Source organism: Mytilus edulis, chromosome 13, assembly GCF_963676685.1.
Source record: "Mytilus edulis chromosome 13, xbMytEdul2.2, whole genome shotgun sequence".
Classification (NCBI taxonomy): domain Eukaryota; kingdom Metazoa; phylum Mollusca; class Bivalvia; order Mytilida; family Mytilidae; genus Mytilus; species Mytilus edulis.
The window spans coordinates 23553753-23575198 of NC_092356.1; the positions used below are offsets into that span (position 1 = coordinate 23553753).

General features: G+C 32.6%; 1 protein-coding gene across 4 annotated transcripts in view; it reads left to right on the plus strand.

Moving 5' to 3' along the window:
- Positions 1 to 21446, plus strand: part of LOC139501427 (fibrinogen-like protein 1) — a 77469-nt gene that overhangs the window by 22394 nt on the left and 33629 nt on the right. For 2 of the 4 annotated variants that reach the window (XM_071290505.1, XM_071290507.1), the window contains exon 2: positions 7173 to 7276. In XM_071290505.1, the coding sequence (XP_071146606.1) occupies positions 7173 to 7276 (104 nt within the window). Of the gene's footprint in view, positions 1 to 7172; positions 7277 to 9040; positions 9138 to 9894; positions 10060 to 13779; positions 13824 to 21446 lie in introns of those variants that run through there. The other 2 variants (XM_071290508.1, XM_071290506.1) reach the window with 2 other exon arrangements.

The following is a 21446-nucleotide window of genomic DNA, read 5'->3' on the forward strand; positions in this document are numbered from 1 at the left end:
AAAACTGTAAGGGTAATTTAAAATTTAACACAGTAATCTAAATATAGCTTCGTCTGTCCACCCATTTAACTAAGAAAACACCCGTAAACCCCCATTTCAATGCAATTTTACCTCAAACGTACTTTCTGTGTCTAAATCCATTCCGAATAGTCCATGTTTACAATGTATGAACTGGTTTATTAATAACTTTTAAAAATGAAAGTACAATAGGGTCACGAGTGCACATTTAGTTTCCCTAAATAGGTGTAATACCACCATTGATTTTTCCCTATTAGTCTTTGTTAAATTGGCACTTTTAAAAAAATCGTACAGTATTTACCTTTATTTCAACCAAAGAAATACTTTGCATGTGTAAAGTTCAATCCTTTCCAGTGATACAGTGAAAATTTCACACTACATTTCATTGCATATAAGAAAGTAACCACCGCCGAGGGTAGACAACCCAATTTTTACACTGTTATTTACTGGTTACCTACTTTGGTAACTATGTAACCTTAACGTTCCAAAATATTTTATAAGACCATCAAATAAAAAAAGAATGATGCTTTCAGACACCCAACATACATATTTACGACTCAGAAAAATTTAAGTGCATTGAAATGCAGGGTTAATTTTCTACAACTGTCAAATTCAAGGGAATATTTTTTTAGGCCTACTTTCGTATGCAACCGGATGTGACGTACCATGATTTGGTGGTATTACACCTAAAGAACACCTAAATGTCAAATAAACTTAATGCAATTTTTTCCCCTCCAATTGCAAGTTATTTCAAGCATAACTGTCAAGTTTTGTCTCAGTCAGAACTATAGTTTCAGAGAAAATCACTATAATGTAAGGCCATATCCTACGGCAATTTCAGTCCAATTTCTTCGAAAAATCCTAATTTCAGTGTATCATTATAAAATGCAGTGTTGACTAATATCTGATCATAAACTCATGATATATGCATTCAAACAATTAAATAAAATACAAAAGACAACTTTAAGATGATAAACAATTTTATTGCACCTTTTAGAGTTCATTTGAAGGTCTGTTTTGGTCTGTTTTGGTCCATTTTTCCTCCTTCCTTCCTTTTTCATCAAAACTTGATATCTTTTGTATAAAAAATAAAACAAATGTGATTATTTTCCCACTAAAATGAAATAAATGTAATGTTAAATCAATAATTAAAGTGTTTTAGCTGAAAGAACTGTCTCTATAAATGTTAACAGTCTACACGGAAGTTTCTATAAGCCCTTATGTGTAACTTGAGTTTTTGGTCTGTTCCCCTAGTGTGAGAAATAACGGTTCCCTTTCAGTCAATCATTTATTGCTACTGGTATCAAATTCTTTTTATTTACTCATAACAGTATATTTCTAATAGATTTACACAAAAAGTCCACTTTCTTGTATTTTACATTAGAAAATGGGGAGAAAGAGTAATAAAAAAATACCTCAAAATGTTTTTAAAAAGGGTTATGTCCCTTGGAATGCTGGTACAAAAAATGATTGGTAAGAATTATAAAGTTTAAGTATGTGAGACTGGATTCTGATGTGTATAAATCCAGGACAAATAAGTGTTTAGATGAGTTATTGTCTGTGCAAAATGTAGACGGCACAATGGCAAATTGTAAACTTTTGCGGCCAAAACAAAAAAAAAACATGATGATAGTTGATACATACTTTAATGCTGAAGTGTCATCTGCAGACCAATTCACATATAAGATTTTTCAACAGAATGCTCTTCAGAACATGGTTAACACTGAAATAAAAAATTCACATGTTGTATAAACAAAACAAAAACTGTAAGGGTAATTTAAAATTTAACACAGTAATCTAAATATAGCTTCGTCTGTCCACCCATTTAACTAAGAAAACACCCGTAAACCCCCATTTCAATGCAATTTTACCTCAAACGTACTTTCTGTGTCTAAATCCATTCCGAATAGTCCATGTTTACAATGTATGAACTGGTTTATTAATAACTTTTAAAAATGAAAGTACAATAGGGTCACGAGTGCACATTTAGTTTCCCTAAATAGGTGTAATACCACCATTGATTTTTCCCTATTAGTCTTTGTTAAATTGGCACTTTTAAAAAAATCGTACAGTATTTACCTTTATTTCAACCAAAGAAATACTTTGCATGTGTAAAGTTCAATCCTTTCCAGTGATACAGTGAAAATTTCACACTACATTTCATTGCATATAAGAAAGTAACCACCGCCGAGGGTAGACAACCCAATTTTTACACTGTTATTTACTGGTTACCTACTTTGGTAACTATGTAACCTTAACGTTCCAAAATATTTTATAAGACCATCAAATAAAAAAAGAATGATGCTTTCAGACACCCAACATACATATTTACGACTCAGAAAAATTTAAGTGCATTGAAATGCAGGGTTAATTTTCTACAACTGTCAAATTCAAGGGAATATTTTTTTAGGCCTACTTTCGTATGCAACCGGATGTGACGTACCATGATTTGGTGGTATTACACCTAAAGAACACCTAAATGTCAAATAAACTTAATGCAATTTTTTCCCCTCCAATTGCAAGTTATTTCAAGCATAACTGTCAAGTTTTGTCTCAGTCAGAACTATAGTTTCAGAGAAAATCACTATAATGTAAGGCCATATCCTACGGCAATTTCAGTCCAATTTCTTCGAAAAATCCTAATTTCAGTGTATCATTATAAAATGCAGTGTTGACTAATATCTGATCATAAACTCATGATATATGCATTCAAACAATTAAATAAAATACAAAAGACAACTTTAAGATGATAAACAATTTTATTGCACCTTTTAGAGTTCATTTGAAGGTCTGTTTTGGTCTGTTTTGGTCCATTTTTCCTCCTTCCTTCCTTTTTCATCAAAACTTGATATCTTTTGTCTAAAAAATAAAACAAATGTGATTATTTTCCCACTAAAATGAAATAAATGTAATGTTAAATCAATAATTAAAGTGTTTTAGCTGAAAGAACTGTCTCTATAAATGTTAACAGTCTACACGGAAGTTTCTATAAGCCCTTATGTGTAACTTGAGTTTTTGGTCTGTTCCCCTAGTGTGAGAAATAACGGTTCCCTTTCAGTCAATCATTTATTGCTACTGGTATCAAATTCTTTTTATTTACTCATAACAGTATATTTCTAATAGATTTACACAAAAAGTCCACTTTCTTGTATTTTACATTAGAAAATGGGGAGAAAGAGTAATAAAAAAATACCTCAAAATGTTTTTAAAAAGGGTTATGTCCCTTGGAATGCTGGTACAAAAAATGATTGGTAAGAATTATAAAGTTTAAGTATGTGAGACTGGATTCTGATGTGTATAAATCCAGGACAAATAAGTGTTTAGATGAGTTATTGTCTGTGCAAAATGTAGACGGCACAATGGCAAATTGTAAACTTTTGCGGCCAAAACAAAAAAAAAACATGATGATAGTTGATACATACTTTAATGCTGAAGTGTCATCTGCAGACCAATTCACATATAAGATTTTTCAACAGAATGCTCTTCAGAACATGGTTAACACTGAAATAAAAAATTCACATGTTGTATAAACAAAACAAAAACTGTAAGGGTAATTTAAAATTTAACACAGTAATCTAAATATAGCTTCGTCTGTCCACCCATTTAACTAAGAAAACACCCGTAAACCCCCATTTCAATGCAATTTTACCTCAAACGTACTTTCTGTGTCTAAATCCATTCCGAATAGTCCATGTTTACAATGTATGAACTGGTTTATTAATAACTTTTAAAAATGAAAGTACAATAGGGTCACGAGTGCACATTTAGTTTCCCTAAATAGGTGTAATACCACCATTGATTTTTCCCTATTAGTCTTTGTTAAATTGGCACTTTTAAAAAAATCGTACAGTATTTACCTTTATTTCAACCAAAGAAATACTTTGCATGTGTAAAGTTCAATCCTTTCCAGTGATACAGTGAAAATTTCACACTACATTTCATTGCATATAAGAAAGTAACCACCGCCGAGGGTAGACAACCCAATTTTTACACTGTTATTTACTGGTTACCTACTTTGGTAACTATGTAACCTTAACGTTCCAAAATATTTTATAAGACCATCAAATAAAAAAAGAATGATGCTTTCAGACACCCAACATACATATTTACGACTCAGAAAAATTTAAGTGCATTGAAATGCAGGGTTAATTTTCTACAACTGTCAAATTCAAGGGAATATTTTTTTAGGCCTACTTTCGTATGCAACCGGATGTGACGTACCATGATTTGGTGGTATTACACCTACAGCCGATTACATTGAGTTTGTAGACAAAGGTAATATCTTTGGATCGCTTGTTTGTTAGCCGAACTATGAAGTAACTAGGTAAGGTATACCACTCTCCTGTAGAAGGAGCCTAGTCCTACAGACAGATTGATTGGTTATCTGTCGAACTAGTCTACTCTTAAAGGAGGGTAGCTTACCTAACCTAAAAATACAAGCAAGCTAACCAAGGATATGCTACCTTTGACTACACACTCAATGCAATCGGCTGTAACTTCTTTACATTACAGGTTGCAACACCTTGCCAAATCATTGGGTTCTAATAAACGTTTGGAAAATTAAGTCAATGTGCTTTCCCATAGGGTTTTATGCAGAACAATTACCGGATATCTATTATGGAAACTTGCAAAAACAATATCAAAATCGAAATCTAACTGAACAATGAAGTTACTCACAATAAAAATGGTTGAGACATTGAAGGCCAAATAATTTTTTTTATTCTTGCGTGTCTTATTATAATCAGACGGTGATTTTAGAGTTTACAAAGAAATTTAATATTAAGACAAAAATTAATGTAGAGCTTCATTGGTGAAATTAACACTACAATACAAATAAAGGATTCTCAAATGATCATGACTTTTGCTTGTAGTAAAATGATCAATCAATCAATCAATCAATTGATCAATCAATAAAATTGAGAATGGAAATAAAAAACGTGTCAAAGAAACAACAGCCTAACCAGAGCACAGCCTAAGGCCACCAATGAGTCTTCAACACAACGAGAAAATCCCTCAACCAGAGGCGGGCTTCAGCTCGTCTCTTAATAAAAATATATACTAGTTATGTGAAAATGGACGTCACACTTAACTTAGATAAAAAAAACAACATAAAAAACCTAACAAAGATCAGAGTTTCCTGTCTTGGGACAGGCGCAAAAATACGGCGGTTAAAACATGCTTTGTGAGATCTCAACCCTCCCGCTATACAACTATATCTAGCTCATGTAGAATAAACAAACACACAACAATATGCACAGAAAAACTCAGTTTAAACAAAATCCGAGTCCGATGACAAAATAGTAAACAAAAGAAACTACACACAATGAATATGATTCATAAATTAACAAAGAACTACTAGCAGTTACTGACATGCCAGCTCCGGACCCAAATTAAACATATCGAAATAGTACATATATATAAGAAGATGTGGTATGAGTGCCAATGAGACAACTCTCCATCCAAGTCACAGTGTGTAGAAGAAAACTATTATAGGTTAAAGTACCCTCTTCAACACAAATCCTTGGCTCACACCGAATAGCAAGTTATAAGGATCCCCCAAAATGACTAGTGTAAAACCATTCAAACAGGAAACCCAAAGGTCTAAACTTTATATATAACTAGAGGCTCTAAAGAGCCTGTGTCTCTCACCTTGGTCTATGTGTTTTGGTGATGTGTTTTATCTAGCCTTTTGCACATTACAGTTTGACGTTAATTTCATTTTCCGGTGTCAAACTTTAGCATCCAACTTTTGAAAACCTTTTTGTACGCTTCAGAATGTAATACAAATTGTTAAACTGAAGAAAAGGTGAAAAATGCGAGTGTTTTGTATACAATTTTCTCTAATTTTTCGTCAATTTATCGCTTTCTGCATCCATTGCATAAAAAAAATTAATCAACGTGTGGTTCGTTTGATCTCAGTACTTCATTGGTTAAAATCTGATTAGGACGTCGAATTTTCTTGCTTTCCTCTGAATTTCCTATTATGACGGCATGAAAAAAGGCGACCATGCCTGAAGACGTCACATAGAAAGAACACATCTTTTTGCAGATCATTCGAAAAAAAAGAATAAGCTTGCCTGCATAATATTAAAAAATCATTTAAAAAACAGATTCCACCACCAAATTTCATGCGATACGATATTTATCCACTCTCGACAGATAAATTTTAAATATCTAAAACGCTCGGGCAAGCCTCGCGTTTTAAATTTGAAAATTTAACTGTCTCGAGTGGATAAATATCGTATTACACTCGATGCAGTGGTAGAATCTATATGAAGCAAACCCATGTCCGTTGCACGTGGTCCGTTGCCATAAACAAAATGTACATAGCCTTAACGTCCGAACGTTATCAATAAACTAACGAAAAGCCAATGGAAATTTCGTAATATCGTCTCATAATGCTGAATAAGCGAACCGAATTAACCATTTTCATACTTTGCCAAAACGTTGTATCTATTGAAACATGTTGAAAAATATAGTAAAAAATTATGACACATTTTGTATGGATTATGCAGGAAAAAACACCATTTTGTGATTAGAAACTAAACAAATTGATAGAATTGTTAAATACTTCAGGAAAAGATAGCTTTCAGACACTGCTTTGAGAATATCAAAAGAAAAGATAGGGTCACCGTACGTTTTTTCCGGCTAAAATACAAAATAGGAAAATTCCATACAGAATCCTTCAGAAAATGCACTTTTTTAGAGTTACCTCCCCTTAAAATGCCAATATTAAAAAAATAATAAAAACAACCAAAAATAATTAACATTTGAAAAAAATATCAATATTTAGAAGTTATATTCTTACAAATTGGTACTTTTAAATGAAAATGTACAATAAACATCTGCATTCCTGCATCAAATTTTGCTAACTTGATGGAAAATCTGGACCTTTGATTCTCTGTTTTTTACAATCCAAGATGGAGGAAGACACCCATACCACCTTAACGCAGTTTTCATATAACATTTTCGTATCACACTCTGTCTAGTGTGATGCGAGATATATCTCTTCGTGCAATAAATATATAAAAGGACACTGCGGTGAGAGAAATGAAGTATATAGTATCATATGAATGGGAATATGATAATTGAAACAGCTTTGATAAGATACGATAGAGATTATTGAACACACTACTTTTGTTTTATAATTGAAGGAACAGAATGCAAAGATATTGTGGGTGTCAAATCTGATATAAACACTGTTTCACCTGACCAACTCCACACATTCAAGGTGCTGTGTGAGGATGAGAACTGGACGGTAAGCATAATCATTTTTTCTAGAACCGTTTTCTTATTTTCACTTATGATAAGGTTTTTTTTAAATAGAAATTAGAATGAAATTCAAAACAGTGTAGCTGTGGCCATTGATTGACACATTTAAATCATCCATTGACTGAGACAATTTAGGTGAACGTTTGTATGTAACGACCAATGCTCACTATGTACTTTTTAAAGACACTTAAACTATGGGGTCACCAAAGGTTCTCAACACCTTAATAAAGTAATTCGAAAAATTAATCAGAAATAACACGACATTTTGATTTATATTAATTATATAAATCAAAACAGTAAGGTTATTCCTGATTAATTTTTCGAATTATTTTATAATTAAAGGCGTTAAGAAACCTTTGGTGACCCCACAGTTTAAATGTCTATCGTAGGTACGTCGTGAACAGTGGTCGTTACAGACAAACGTTCACGTAAATTGTCCCAGTCAATGGATGATTTTAATGTGTCAATCAATGGCCACAGCTACACTGTTTTGAATTTCATTCTATTATTCAACTGTAGTTTATAGAAGAACATAAAAGAAGCGAACACTGGCATGACGACAGAGATATACAGCATACCTTTTGTTAAAATACTTGTATATATTTTGCTTGATTTCCTTGAAAAGTAAAAAAAAAAAACACATTGAAATACCATTATCTCACTATATTTACAATTCTCCATGATATCGACTTTAAGCACTTCTGTATATATAGACATAGATTTGTTTACTAATAATATTTTTATTTTACTTTGAAGTTTCGTTACATTATATCCTAGAATAGAACTTTTTTGGCAAAGGTGAAAAATAGGGTTAACTTTGTGTGGCATATTTAAAACATTTATATGACTTGAACTTTCTGTAATATTTCTCTCTCTATCCTTAGCCTTGATTCAATTTCACGCTATCAAACCGTATTTATACAGAAAAAATACCAAGATGTATCTCTATTGGATGAAATATGGATATCGTATTTGTGAACCAGTAAATAAACCAAACAAAATATCTATGAATATAATCTATCATCCTAAATAGAGGCGCAGTGTAAGAACCAGCTGTTCTAAATGCTTACAGTACTGATCTTTCCTAATGTATGGCAATTGGATACAATATTAGCTTTAAAAAGTAAAATCCCAAAAATACTGAGCTCCGTGGAAAATTCAAGAAGGAAAGTTCCTAATTAAATGGAAAAAAAATCAAAAACGCAAACACATCAAACAAATGGATAACAACTGTCATACTCATGACTTGGTACAGGCATTTTCTTATGTAGAAAATGGTGGATTAAACCCGGTGTTATAGCTAGCTAAACCTCTAACTTGTATGACAGTCGCACCAAATTTCATTATATTGACAACAAACAGACACAATAGGTAAACATGTCACAAAATTATTAATATCACAAATAGGGTACAATAAGCAACACGAACCGCACCAAAGATGTTCGGGTGATCTCATGTGCTCTAGAAAGGTAAGTTTATACTACTCCATATGTGGCACCCGTCATGTTGCCCATGCATGCTATTACAAAGCCGGTAAATAGTCTATTTCGATAGGTCCAATTCGTGAAAAGGGAACGGGATTTTAGTAACGACATACTGAACATAATCGATATTATCTGTGAAACGGATTCCATAACGGTCAACCAAATGGTGATGGTGTCCATAAATTATGACAATGCAAGAAGGCGATTCACAAACCACTAAACTGTTATAATCTGTATATAATTTGCGTACAATACGTTTTTTTCAGGTTATTCAAAAACGTTTTAATGGCTCAACAGAGTTTTACCGAAATTGGGAAGATTACGAAAATGGATTTGGGAATCTAAATAGGGAGTTTTGGCTAGGTAATCTTAGTTTTAATTCTTTTTGATTAGAATTGTGTGATTATAAAAAACACATAAAAGTTAATGTATGACTGATAGATTTTATTTGAACTTAACTTCCCATGGAAATATTACATCCTGGGGTGGCAAAAGATTTAGACAACAAATAAAAAATTTCACAAATTAGGTGGAAAGTTCTTGTAAAAGGATGAGTGACATTTGTGTTTTAAGAAACCATTAAATATTAACCGGACGACTGGGTAAAGAAATTGCTGTTTTGATTGATTGGTGCAAATACTTGTCCATAGTTAGTCACTCTTATAAAACAATTCATTTAGTAACAATCGTTCTCTAGTTTGTGTGACACGTCTTCCTAGTAGTCGTACAGAAAGACTACAAACATGACCACTGTACTGATGGTTGACTATAATTTACCTTTGTTAGTGAATATATTATTTACAAGTTCGTTTAGTAACGATTCGTGTTCCACAAGATTATCTTGTTTGATTAAATTATTCAATCAAAACACCTGATTGCAGTAAAGATACTAATGTCAAATAAGATTTGTCACACTAACTATAGAACGACTGTAAACTAACTCTGTTCACGAACAGCAATATATTTAATTCCGATAAAACTTTTCACTATTCGGAACATGCGACACTTCACAAGATATTTGTTTTCTTTTATGACGTTAAAAAAACGGACACATGGTCATTAGGTGTACTCTATACAACATGTAGCTTAAATTTGCATAAATACTTTTTTTACTTAACAGGTAACAGGAACATTGCATTACTGACATCAATTGGAACACACGAGTTAAAAATAAACCTAGAGGACTGGGACGGAAGTAAAAGTTATGCTAATTTCAAGAATTTCAAAATTGACGGCGCATCGAACAAGTACAGACTTCATATAAGTGGCTATTCAGGCAATGCAGGTAATACATTTATGTCAATACATTTATATCAGTGTTAAAATAATGGTTCCGATATTATATGAAGGAAAAATGAGTACTGATACAAAATGAAAATGAATAAGATAAATTAATTTTGTATATCTGCAAATTTAAAAAGCTTCCTTCGATTTCGAGCTTGTCAAAAGAATATACCTAGTTTCCCTGATTGTGTATTATTACTTTTTTGAGACGATCAAATATAATATATTAAGTTTCTCTAAATTACAAGTATCTACACAACTGAAATAACGAAGTCCAATATGTAAGCCGAACTAACATAAATTCGACGAATCAATGAGTTCGACAATATATAACTTAAATAGGATAATGGTGTTTATTGAAAATCATACCATTCCAGACCCTTTTGTTTTCCAAATTATCAATATAATCAAACATTTACAAGTTTCGACTCGAATCCGATACCGATTCCAATAGGATATGTCAAATGTAGCTTCCGGTTGTATGTATTCTCCCCTTTAATAGGAGCACCACTATGTAAAGGAGAACATTTAACACACTATATTGTTACATATTTATCGTGAGCATTTGACATCCCAGTTTCCCAGCATGGCAGCGTATTGATGAGTTTGTAATTACAACAATATAGACCCTCTATCTCAGTTTATGTATAATTGTTCCAATACAGAAGTGACGTACTTAGATACTGATGTGTACAACAAGGAGTGTTTTAAATCGAAAGGTGTCCTTAAGGTGGTATGGGTGTCTTCCTCCATCTTGGATTGTAAAAAACAGAGAATCAAAGGTCCAGATTTTCCATCAAGTTAGCAAAATTTGATGCAGGAATGCAGATGTTTAATGTACATTTTCATTTTAAAGTACCAATTTATAAGAATATAACTTCTAAATATTGATATTTTTGCAAATGTTAATTATTTTTGGTTGTTTTTATTTATTTTTTTTAAATTGGCATTTTAAGGGGAGGTAACTCTTAAAAAGTGCATTTTCTGAAGGATTCTGTATGGAATTTTCCTATTTTGTATTTTAGCCGGGAAAAACGTACGGTGACCCTATCTTTTCTTTTGATATTCTCAAAGCAGTGTCTGAAAGCTATCTTTTCCTGAAGTATTTAACAATTCTATCATTTTGTTTAGTTTCTAATCACAAAATGGTGTTTTTTCCTGTATAATCCATACAAAATGTGTCATTTTGTCCCGTCCTGTAGCTTGAGAAAATGCGCGGTGACCTATCATTTTTATTATATTTTTCAACATGTATCAATAGATACAACGTTTTGGCAAAGTATGAACAAATTCTATCATTTTTATTTTAGACTCCCATACCACCTTAACATCATGTTACACGTCAAACCAACTGAAACTTATCAGTATCTCCCAATTACAAGTGCATATCCTCGACCTACTTTTAAAAGTATCAGAACAGAAATAATTCTTAACATAACACACTATAGCAATGAAATTGATCTTGATAAACATCTGATGTCTTTGGAAAATAAGCTTATAGATAGAGGTTATGATAAGTAAGAAACTGCAAAAAAACATACAAGATGTGAAATACAAGAGTAAACGATGCAGCACCCTGTCAGATAATTTTAGAAAAAGGAAAATTCTAGCTACTTACACTGGTAACTGAATATAACCCTTCAGTTAGAAAACTTAACAGAGCTATTAAGACACATTTGCAGAATTGTCAAAGAGATGAATATTGTAAAACAATATTTAAACAGATGCCTATCATTGCGTATAAACGCAGTAAAAATTTAAAAGAGCACCATCAAAAACAAGACTTTTAAATAGGGAGACTTTTGAGATTGGACCCTTACTAAGATAGAACTTAGCTTATAAAATCCCGAAACACCGTTAGTTACTTATACATATTTATATATATTTGTAGTAAAAAGGCAAATAGTCATTACGACTCTATAAAAATGGTGTCAAGTCTTGAGGTTTAAGTATGTATGTTGGTGATGGGAATCTATGCATTTGTGAATAGTTTTCCCCCAAATGTTTGTTAATATGAATAAGACTTCTCGGCTTTCGCACAAAATATATTTGTCAGTACAACAAACAATATTAACCCCAAGCTTTTACTTCCGAAATGTTACACACAATAGACAGCACAACAACGAACAGCACATGATCCAGATATATTAATCTGCCATATTATATATTCAACGTTTTTCTTGAATATGTGATTTATCAATATCGATACATAAAACTTATTTGTAACAGGAATTTTCCGAAATCATGTATTGTGATAAATATCTTTATTTTCATGTCATGTAAACAATTCCTTATCTTGAAATGAATTTTACTAAATTACAAAGAAGTCTTTCTTTCTGATAATTGACTGAAATTTAAACCAAATTTAAAATAAATGCCAGTTCAATATTAATTTTTCTCTGGAAATAATAATTGAGGTACTTGACCATAAACGCAGTATCATGCACGAAAAACTAACGGTGAGGTAAAATTATGTGTATTCCTCAAAACCAAAGGGGAAATGTTTGTGTCTGCACTTAGCATTTCACAGTATAGCTATCATCTAAATTTGTTGGCAACGGTTTCACCAAATTTGTTTTTAGTGTTCATAGTTAGGACCTGATGTAGATTCGGAACATACAGCCTTCTAAACATTACTAATATATTAATAAAAAAGGTAAAATAGTATATAGATTTCAGCCATTATTGGAATTGAAATTCAGTCAGTAGAACAAGTTTTTAATAATTAATACTGTTGAAAAGCACTCATCAAAGAATACAGTGCTCTGTTGCTTTCATATCTAATGTAGTACATATAAAAAAAATTAGCAGTAGGAGAGTGAATGTACATTTCAATGTAAAACTGCTCTTTTCATTTGTTTTGGCTTCCGTTCCAATATACAAAATTTTGGGGATGTAAAAGGGCGTACCCCAACATTAAAGTTTTTACTACAACATAACTTACTGAGCCTTTAAGCAAAACTTTAAGCATGAAGATTTTATTCAACGGTCGTATAAATCGCGCAGCTACACTTTTCAAGTTTAAACGTGGTTTATACTAGTTATCAAAGGTAATAGGCTTCTAATTTAGGACCTCAGACGTGCGTTTCGTCAAAAGATTCAGCAGTGACGCTCAGATCTGAAATATATATAAGAAATTGAAATTGTAGGTTTAGATAACGGTGGCATATACTTTCTTTACTGTATCGAGATTGGCCAATCAGAAGGCTTTACTGTCCTCTATAGTCACAGAGGTTTTAAATTTTGTGTTACAAGTTTTGTTATATAGCATTATATCAAAGGATTTAGTAAAATGACTGACAAATCTATTCAATATTTTATGTTTTAAATAAATCTGCAATAAAAAAAAAAATATTTTATATACTTAGATATCATTTCATTCGGTTGCAAAACATTGAAAAGAGAATACAATTGTGAATAGAAATGGAGAATGTGTCAACGAGACAACAACCCGAACAAGGCCAATAACATCATAAGGCCCCCAATGGGTCTTCAACAAAGTGAGAAAATTCCACACCCGAAGTCGCGGGCTTCAGCTGGTCCTTAAACAAAAATGTTCACTTGTTCAGTGAAAAAAAAACATCACACTCAACTCCAAAACATATGAACAATATCAATTAAAAAGAATACACTGTTTACTTAAAACCATATTTCTAACAAACAGCGTGAATTTAGATTCTTCGAAATTGTAAGAAGAGAGTATCTTTTTTTATAATTTCAGGTGATGGTATGACATAATACAACGGTTATTGCTTTTCAACATATTGGTTTAAACGAAAACGCATTTCTAATGCGAATTCGATTCGAATAAAAAAAAAGAAAAGTGTGTGAACGAAATTTGCATTCGATTCGAAGTAAATAAACGTGTGAGCGAGAAATTAAGTTATTTTTTATTGTATTGGAAAATCACAGAGAAAATGCATCTTTTACTAAAATTGTCCGTTTATAAATTTTGAAATTATTATGAAACTAAGGTTTCAACTCCCTCAGGCAAAGTTGGCTTTAGATGAATTTGGCTATTTATTTTAGGTATTTTTAACATATAGCTCTTCAACGATTTTCGGTACTTATACATCTTCGGATTTCAAATGTTTGGCTTTGAGCGTTCCTGATGAAGGTAAATCCAGAAAAGCGCTTCGGACGCAATAAATTATTAAACGTGTTGTTTTCCATTTTTTACATCACTGGGTCGATACCTCTGCTGGTGGACTATCAGTCCCCGAGGGTATCATCAGCTCAGTAGTCAGTGCTTCGGTACTGACATGATTTAACAAACTTTACTAAAATTGTCCGTTTATAAATTTTGAAATTATTATGAAACAAAGGTTTCAACTCCCTCAGGCAAAGTTGGCTTTAGATGAATTTGGCTATTTATTTTAGGTATTTTTAACATATAGCTCTTCAACGATTTTCGGTACTTATACATCTTCGGATTTCAAATGTTTGGCTTTGAGCGTTCCTGATGAAGGTAAATCCAGAAAAGCGCTTCGGACGCAATAAATTATTAAACGTGTTGTTTTCCATTTTTTACTAGAAACTAGATTTCTTACCATGCTTACAAACAACATGAATTTAGTTAAATTATAAGAAAGGAGTATAATATTTGTTTAAATTTTCAGGTGATGGTATGGCACAATACAACGGTTCTTACTTTACAACATATGACAGAGATCATGATACAAACTCCGGTATAAATTGTGCTGCTAACTTAAGTTTAAAGGGTGCGTGGTGGTTTCACGGATGCTGGAATGGAAACGGAGCTAGTTTGAATGGAAAATATACTTCTGGACCAAGTGCCTATGCAGGAATAATATACCGTCCATGGAAATCTCAATCGTTGAAGAAATCTACAATGATGATTCGTAGAGTATAAAAGATGGCGATTTAATGATCATGTTCTTAATATGTGGTTATGCATTTAAAAACATAAGACTCTCAACAGATGTAATCGTTTATATACCTGTAATGTTTGCGTAATTCTTACATTAACGATTATTTTCGTTTCTCAATAAAATAATTATATTAATGAGTGGCTCGAGAATATCATTTAAAAATGTTCTTTGTATATTATGTTTTATTTACTTCAAAAGCACAAAATGTATTTTACCCAAAATTTGATAGTACCTTAATGTTTTTATCAGGGTGTTGGCGATGACAATTGTCAATGCTTATTGCCTTGAAAAGTTTAAGAATCAGAAATTAAGACCACCACGGATCCAGACCGGCGTAAATGCGATTGTTTTTTTTCCCGTGTGAAATTATAAAATTGTTTGGTGTAAACATTGAACGACAAACATTTCTTTCTATGTTACGCATACATTTTCTGACGTCAAATACAATGCATGTGTTTTTAATTTGATAGATGCTTGTGTGCTTTTTTGTAAAATTGCTTGTTTTAAGATTGTAGCACAGTGAAGACTGCTGTACCCATATTTATCGTTGTAAATATAACGGAATTTGATGAGACTGTTGTAAACAAATCAACGGTACCAATTTTGTTGCACCAGATGCGCATTTCGACAAAATATGTCTCTTCAGTGATGCTCGTGGCCAAAATATTTGAAATCCAAAGCTTATATAAAAGATGAAGAGCTATAATCCAAAAGGTCCAAAAAGTATAGTCAAATTCGTGAAAGGAATCAGAGCTTTGCATGAGGAAAAAGAGGGACGTACAGTCAAACTCATAAATCGAAATAAAATTGAGAATGGAAATGGGGAATGTGTCAAAGAGACAACAACCCGACCAAATAAAAAACAACAGCAGAGGGTCACTAACAGGTCTTCAATGTAGCGAGAAATTCCCGCACCCGGAGGCGTCCTTCAGCTGGCCCCTAAACAAATATATACTAGTCCAGTGATAATGAACGCCATACTAATTTCCAAATTGTACACAAAACATACTGACAACGCCAGTAATAGGTTTAGCACTATAAAACCAGGTTCAATCCACCATTTTCTACATTTAAAAATGCTCGTACCAAGTCACGAGTATGACAGTTGCTGTCCATTCGTTTGATGTGTTTTGTCATTTGATTTTGTCATGTGATTAGGGACTTTCCGATTGAATTTTCCTCGGAGTTCAGTATTTTTGTGATTTTACTTTTTGTGACATGATAGCTGCAGTGTATGCAGTAGCTACAAGTGTACATGTTCTTAAAATTATTCTTTCATTTATATCCGAACCCAAACGACAAATTTGTTAACATTGAAGTTGAATTAGAATTTGATATCCACACTCTCTATTTTTTATATGCATGGTCGCTACGCATATATTGGGTCCAGTATATTATATATAAACTAGATGTGTCAAAGCGACACGAATGGTCCCGTCTCAAATAGTTGAAAAATCTGCAATTTCAATAACACGTGTGGACACAAACATAGGTAGTCTCACATATAAAAAAAAAAAAAACAGCTGAAAATGTGGAGACGTACATGTATAGAAAAAAGTCTGTATAACTATGATTTTCAACAAGTTTCAAAGTTGTAAACCCTGAATTTTGGCAAAAATTAACGGAGCGGAACAAAGCTTATACTTGATCTGTAACTCATCATGAGTAGCACCCATCAGAATTGAAACTGGTCGTTATGAGAATATTGATATTGAAAATAGATTATGTTTTAACTGTACTGATGACGTTGAAGATGAAAAACATGTTTTGTTAAACTGTCCTGTATATTCAGAGATTCGTAATGTTATTTTTAACCATGCTAGTATTGTTGATGAGAATTTTTTACATATGTCTGATAATGAGAAATTTATATTTCTTTTTACAAATGAAAATATGGTATTTTATACTGCCAAAATCTGCTATGAAATTTTAATAAAGCGAAAATGTATTTTATATTCGTGATAGTTGACTTAAGTTGTATTTGTATTATAATTTTAAAAAAAATGTTTTATAGTCTCTCATAACTCTTTATAGAGTGGCTCTTGTTGTTAATTTGTGTTTTAAAAAGCTGTATGTTTTATATGTAACAAGTGGTGAGACTTTAATAAAGTATTTGTCTTGTCTGTCTGTCTTGAGTAACTTACATACCAAAAATCAGCCCAATATCTGAAAGCGTTTAGAAAAAAAGTCTGTATAACTGTGATTTTCAACAATTTATCAAAGTCCATAGCCCGTTATTTCGGCAAAAATTAGCTGAGCAGAACAAAACTTATACTTGATCTGTAACTCATCTTGGTTAACTCACATGTCAAAAAACAACCCAATATCTGAAAGCGTTTAGAAAAAAGTCTGTATAACTGTGATTTTCAACAATTTATCAAAGTCCAAAACTCGTAATTTCAGCAAACATTAGCGGAGCGGAACGAAATTTAAACTTAATCTGTAACTCATCATGGTTAACTCACATACCAAAAATCAGCCCAATATCTGAAAGCGTTTAGAAAAAAAGTCTGTATAACTGTGATTTTCAATAATTTATCAAAGTCCAAAACTCGTAATTTCAGCAAACATTAGCGGAGCGGAACGAAATTTAAACTTGATCTGTAACTTATCATGGTTAACTCACATACCAAAAATCAGCCCAATATCTGAAAGCGTTTAGAAAAAAAGTCTGTATAACTGTGATTTTCAATAATTTATCAAAGTCCAAAGCCCGTAATTTCAGCAAAAATGAGCGGAACGGAACGAAATTTATACTTGATTTGTAACTCATCATGGTTAACTCACATGCCAAAAATCAGCCAACCATCTGAAAGAGTTAAGAAAAAAAGTCTGTATAACTGTGATTTTCAACAATTTATCAAAGTCCAAAAGCCCGTAATTTTGGCAAAAATTAGTGGAGCGGAACGAAACTTTAACTTGATCTGTAACTCATCATGGTTAACTCACATACCAAATATCAGCCCAATATCTGAAGGCGTTTAGAAAAAAAAATCCGTATAATGTTTTTTTGCGGAATGACGGAATTACGGAATTTCGAAATTTCGGACAAGGGTAAAACTATATGGCACCGTGGTTAGCCATTTATCGTCCCCTTCCAACTGACTTTCATCGTTTCCTCAAGACCATACTCGCAAATGGTGTCAAGGGAGAGCCGAAAATGCAGTCCCTAAAATTTCATCCCGGAACGGGAATCGAACCAGGAACCTTTGTGTTAGTAGTCCGATGCCCTAACCACTACACCACTACTTCAAACATAGTCTGTCTGTCTTCTTTTTTAAAGATAAAAATGTTTATGTACATTCCAATTATAATTGTCGCTAAAGAATTTGGCATATGATTGAAGTTTCTGTAATAAAGTGGTGGCTGTGGTGGTTTCTTTTCTTCTTTTTCTTGTGAGTATGTGTGTTTGTGGAATTTTCTCGCTGTATTATGACCCAATAGTGACCTTCGGTTGTTTTGTTTTTTTCTCTTTGGTCGGGTTGTTGTCTGTTTGACATATTCCCCATTTCCATTCTCTATTGTAGATGATTTTTATCACAGACATCTCTTAAAAAATTATGAATTTTACGTAGAATAAAACTAATTGCTGTCATATCGTTTGAAAAATATCTCTCGACCTGTCGTGGGTTTATTTTCACGTGATAAAAATAGACTGTGAGATTTTTGTTTAGCCTAACCTCCTGTGCAATGCAGCGTACAACCCCTTTTCTCCAAGATTTAGCAATGTTTAATGCTTTTTAACTAACATGTAGTATTGTGAGACCATGAATCAAACTCCAGCAGAATTCAAATACAATGAACTTAGCAATTCGCCGTTTCAGAATCTAATGCATCCTGGGTAATATTTTACACCAAAACGTCCTGATTGGTTAAAAATGTCATAAACAATGAAAATTTAACCAATGACGTGGCGTTATTGTCATTTTGGGGTATGAACAATGAAATTACCCATGATTCTGTAAATTCTGAAACGGTGAATACTTAGACATGACTTTGTCCTATCATCCCTTGAAATCTTAACCTGGTGGCCATTATCCAAACGAGATTATTAAAAGAGTTAAAATCATAAAAAGGCAGTTCGCCGTTCAGGAATTTGGATCTGAATTCTAAATTTTGTGTCTAAAAGATTTGAAATTTAAAATTCGTAATCTTAGCTACAACAGTATCGAATTTGATTACTGCAAAAGGGAGTGTTGACGTCCACCATTCCATCAGCAACGGTACCTACTACGTACTTTCACTGGAAACAATCATAAGGCAGGTGCGGATCCATGATATTTTGAAAGGGGGACGAATTCCTTAAAGGTGAAGAAAAGTCACAAAGCGTAGTGTGTCGTACTAAAAGATGGACCATTTTAAGCTAAAAATTTCAAATGAATCGTGAAAAACAAGAAGTATCTTTTTTGATGATAAAAAAAGAAGGGGGAAGGTTGATCTACCACCGAAGAGTACACTCGAATCAAAATTCAAACATAAATTGCAAGATTTTCTTTCAAATCATGAAACCATTAACACGATCAACTTTGATTTTAAAACTTGATTTTATTACATTTGAACTATTTAGGAACTAAATATTTCCAATTGCAATGTATAGTTGGCTCTTGTGCGATGGTATCGACAGATTTCAACTTGTATTTGTTGTATCTGGTTATATTAAGGTCAAAGAGATAGACCCAATCACCATAGTAACGTAGGAACCACCAAACTATCAATGGAAAAGGCGCCATCTTTGTGCATATAACAAAACGTGAAAGATCGCTACATTTTTCAGCTTACATAACCAGATTGTCCATGTGAGCTGGTGCTGTCATTGGTTGGAGTACGTTGTCGTCCGTTCTTTTCTTTTTCTGTTTATTTTTCTCTTGTGAAACAACAAGACCAATTAAATTAGCCTGACCATCTTGTATGTTATTGAACTATTATTTGTATCAGTGACAACCTACCAAATCAACATGCAAAAATGTCAAGAATATTAAATTTGGTAATTTGATTATAATTATTCCTCTCTTCTCATTTTTGTCCCCCACCGGAAAAACAGCCCCCCCCCCCCCCCTCGAAAAAAAGAGCACGAAAGATACCAGAGTCCTGAACATTCAAACTCATAATTAGTCGAAAATAAACTGACGACGCCATGACTAAAAACCAAAAAGACAAACAATCAAACAATAGAATACAAAACACGACAATGAAAAATATTGAGCAACTGCAGAAAATATGCGTCGCTCTACAACAGAGATATTTCATGATTTATTTAATATATGACTGCAGACAAAAGACAGGTGCAAATATAATTTGGAAAAGTACAACATACAATAAAAAATAAATAAAAACAAGTCTTAAGGTACATTTGTACTGTCTGGTAAAATTGTTTTCAATGTAAGAGTTGATTTACAATCTCTAAAAAAGATTAACTGGTCTAAATTACTGATGTATTTCAAATTTAAAAAGATGCAATGTGACTCTTACATTATACATACATGCTTATTTTTAGTAGATTGATAAGATCATTGCTCATTGTACACAATTGCTAATTACATAATGAGGTGACATTCTTTATATAATGTTTTTAATGTTATAGTCTCTTTTAACACATGACATGGGTAAAATATCTTTGTTCTTACTGTGCTATAATCTGGATAATGCACATCAAAGGTGTGCATTAACTTCCTCAGATATACTGCACAGTTCAAAATGTATTTTTACCTGTAGGGGCGATTCCTTGATTTTGAAAGGGGCATTATTCTATCAAATTTAAAAAATATATCACCGAGTGTAGCGAGACTAAAAACAATTTGACGACTTTAAGGCAAAACACGATACTTTGTCCAATCCTAAGGTTAACGACATGTTCGTCCCCACTCCCGAATCCGCCATCTGCCTTAAAATTACGACAAAATTGAACTTTGTACAAACATCGTAGTTTCAAAATAGGAAAAAAGAAAGGTTTCTTATTCCTTTTTTTTTCATCGCCCCCCTTTTCGTGGGAAAAATTTGGTTGATTATATAGAGAATCACTGATGCATGACTTGAGCGAACGCCCCCCCCCCCCCCCCCCTTATGAAAAGTTCTGGATCCGCCACTGTAAAGTCAGAAATATAGTTAAAACAATTTTTGATAATTTCCGCCAAAAATGAAATGTATCTAAGTATATCCGAATAAAAGAAATCTTATTTGGATTAGTTTTAGACTTAATGGAATTTATAACGACTTTTTGAATATCTATTCCCCATATTTTTGGATCGAATTTAAAGGGGGTCATATTTAATTTTGTTTTAAAACAGGGAGATCAGCTGGAGATCAATCAGACTTCATTTAAATGGACGTGTCTTAAACATTAATACAGTAGATACAAAGAAATTTGGGGAGGGGGGAGTAAAAGATTGGAAAGAGAAACGTATTTTCTGTTTATTCAACATTTAAAATTTAGGTAGTATACCATTCTTCCTCGGTTTATCTTTCTATATTAAAGCATACCATTGATGGAAAGAAATTC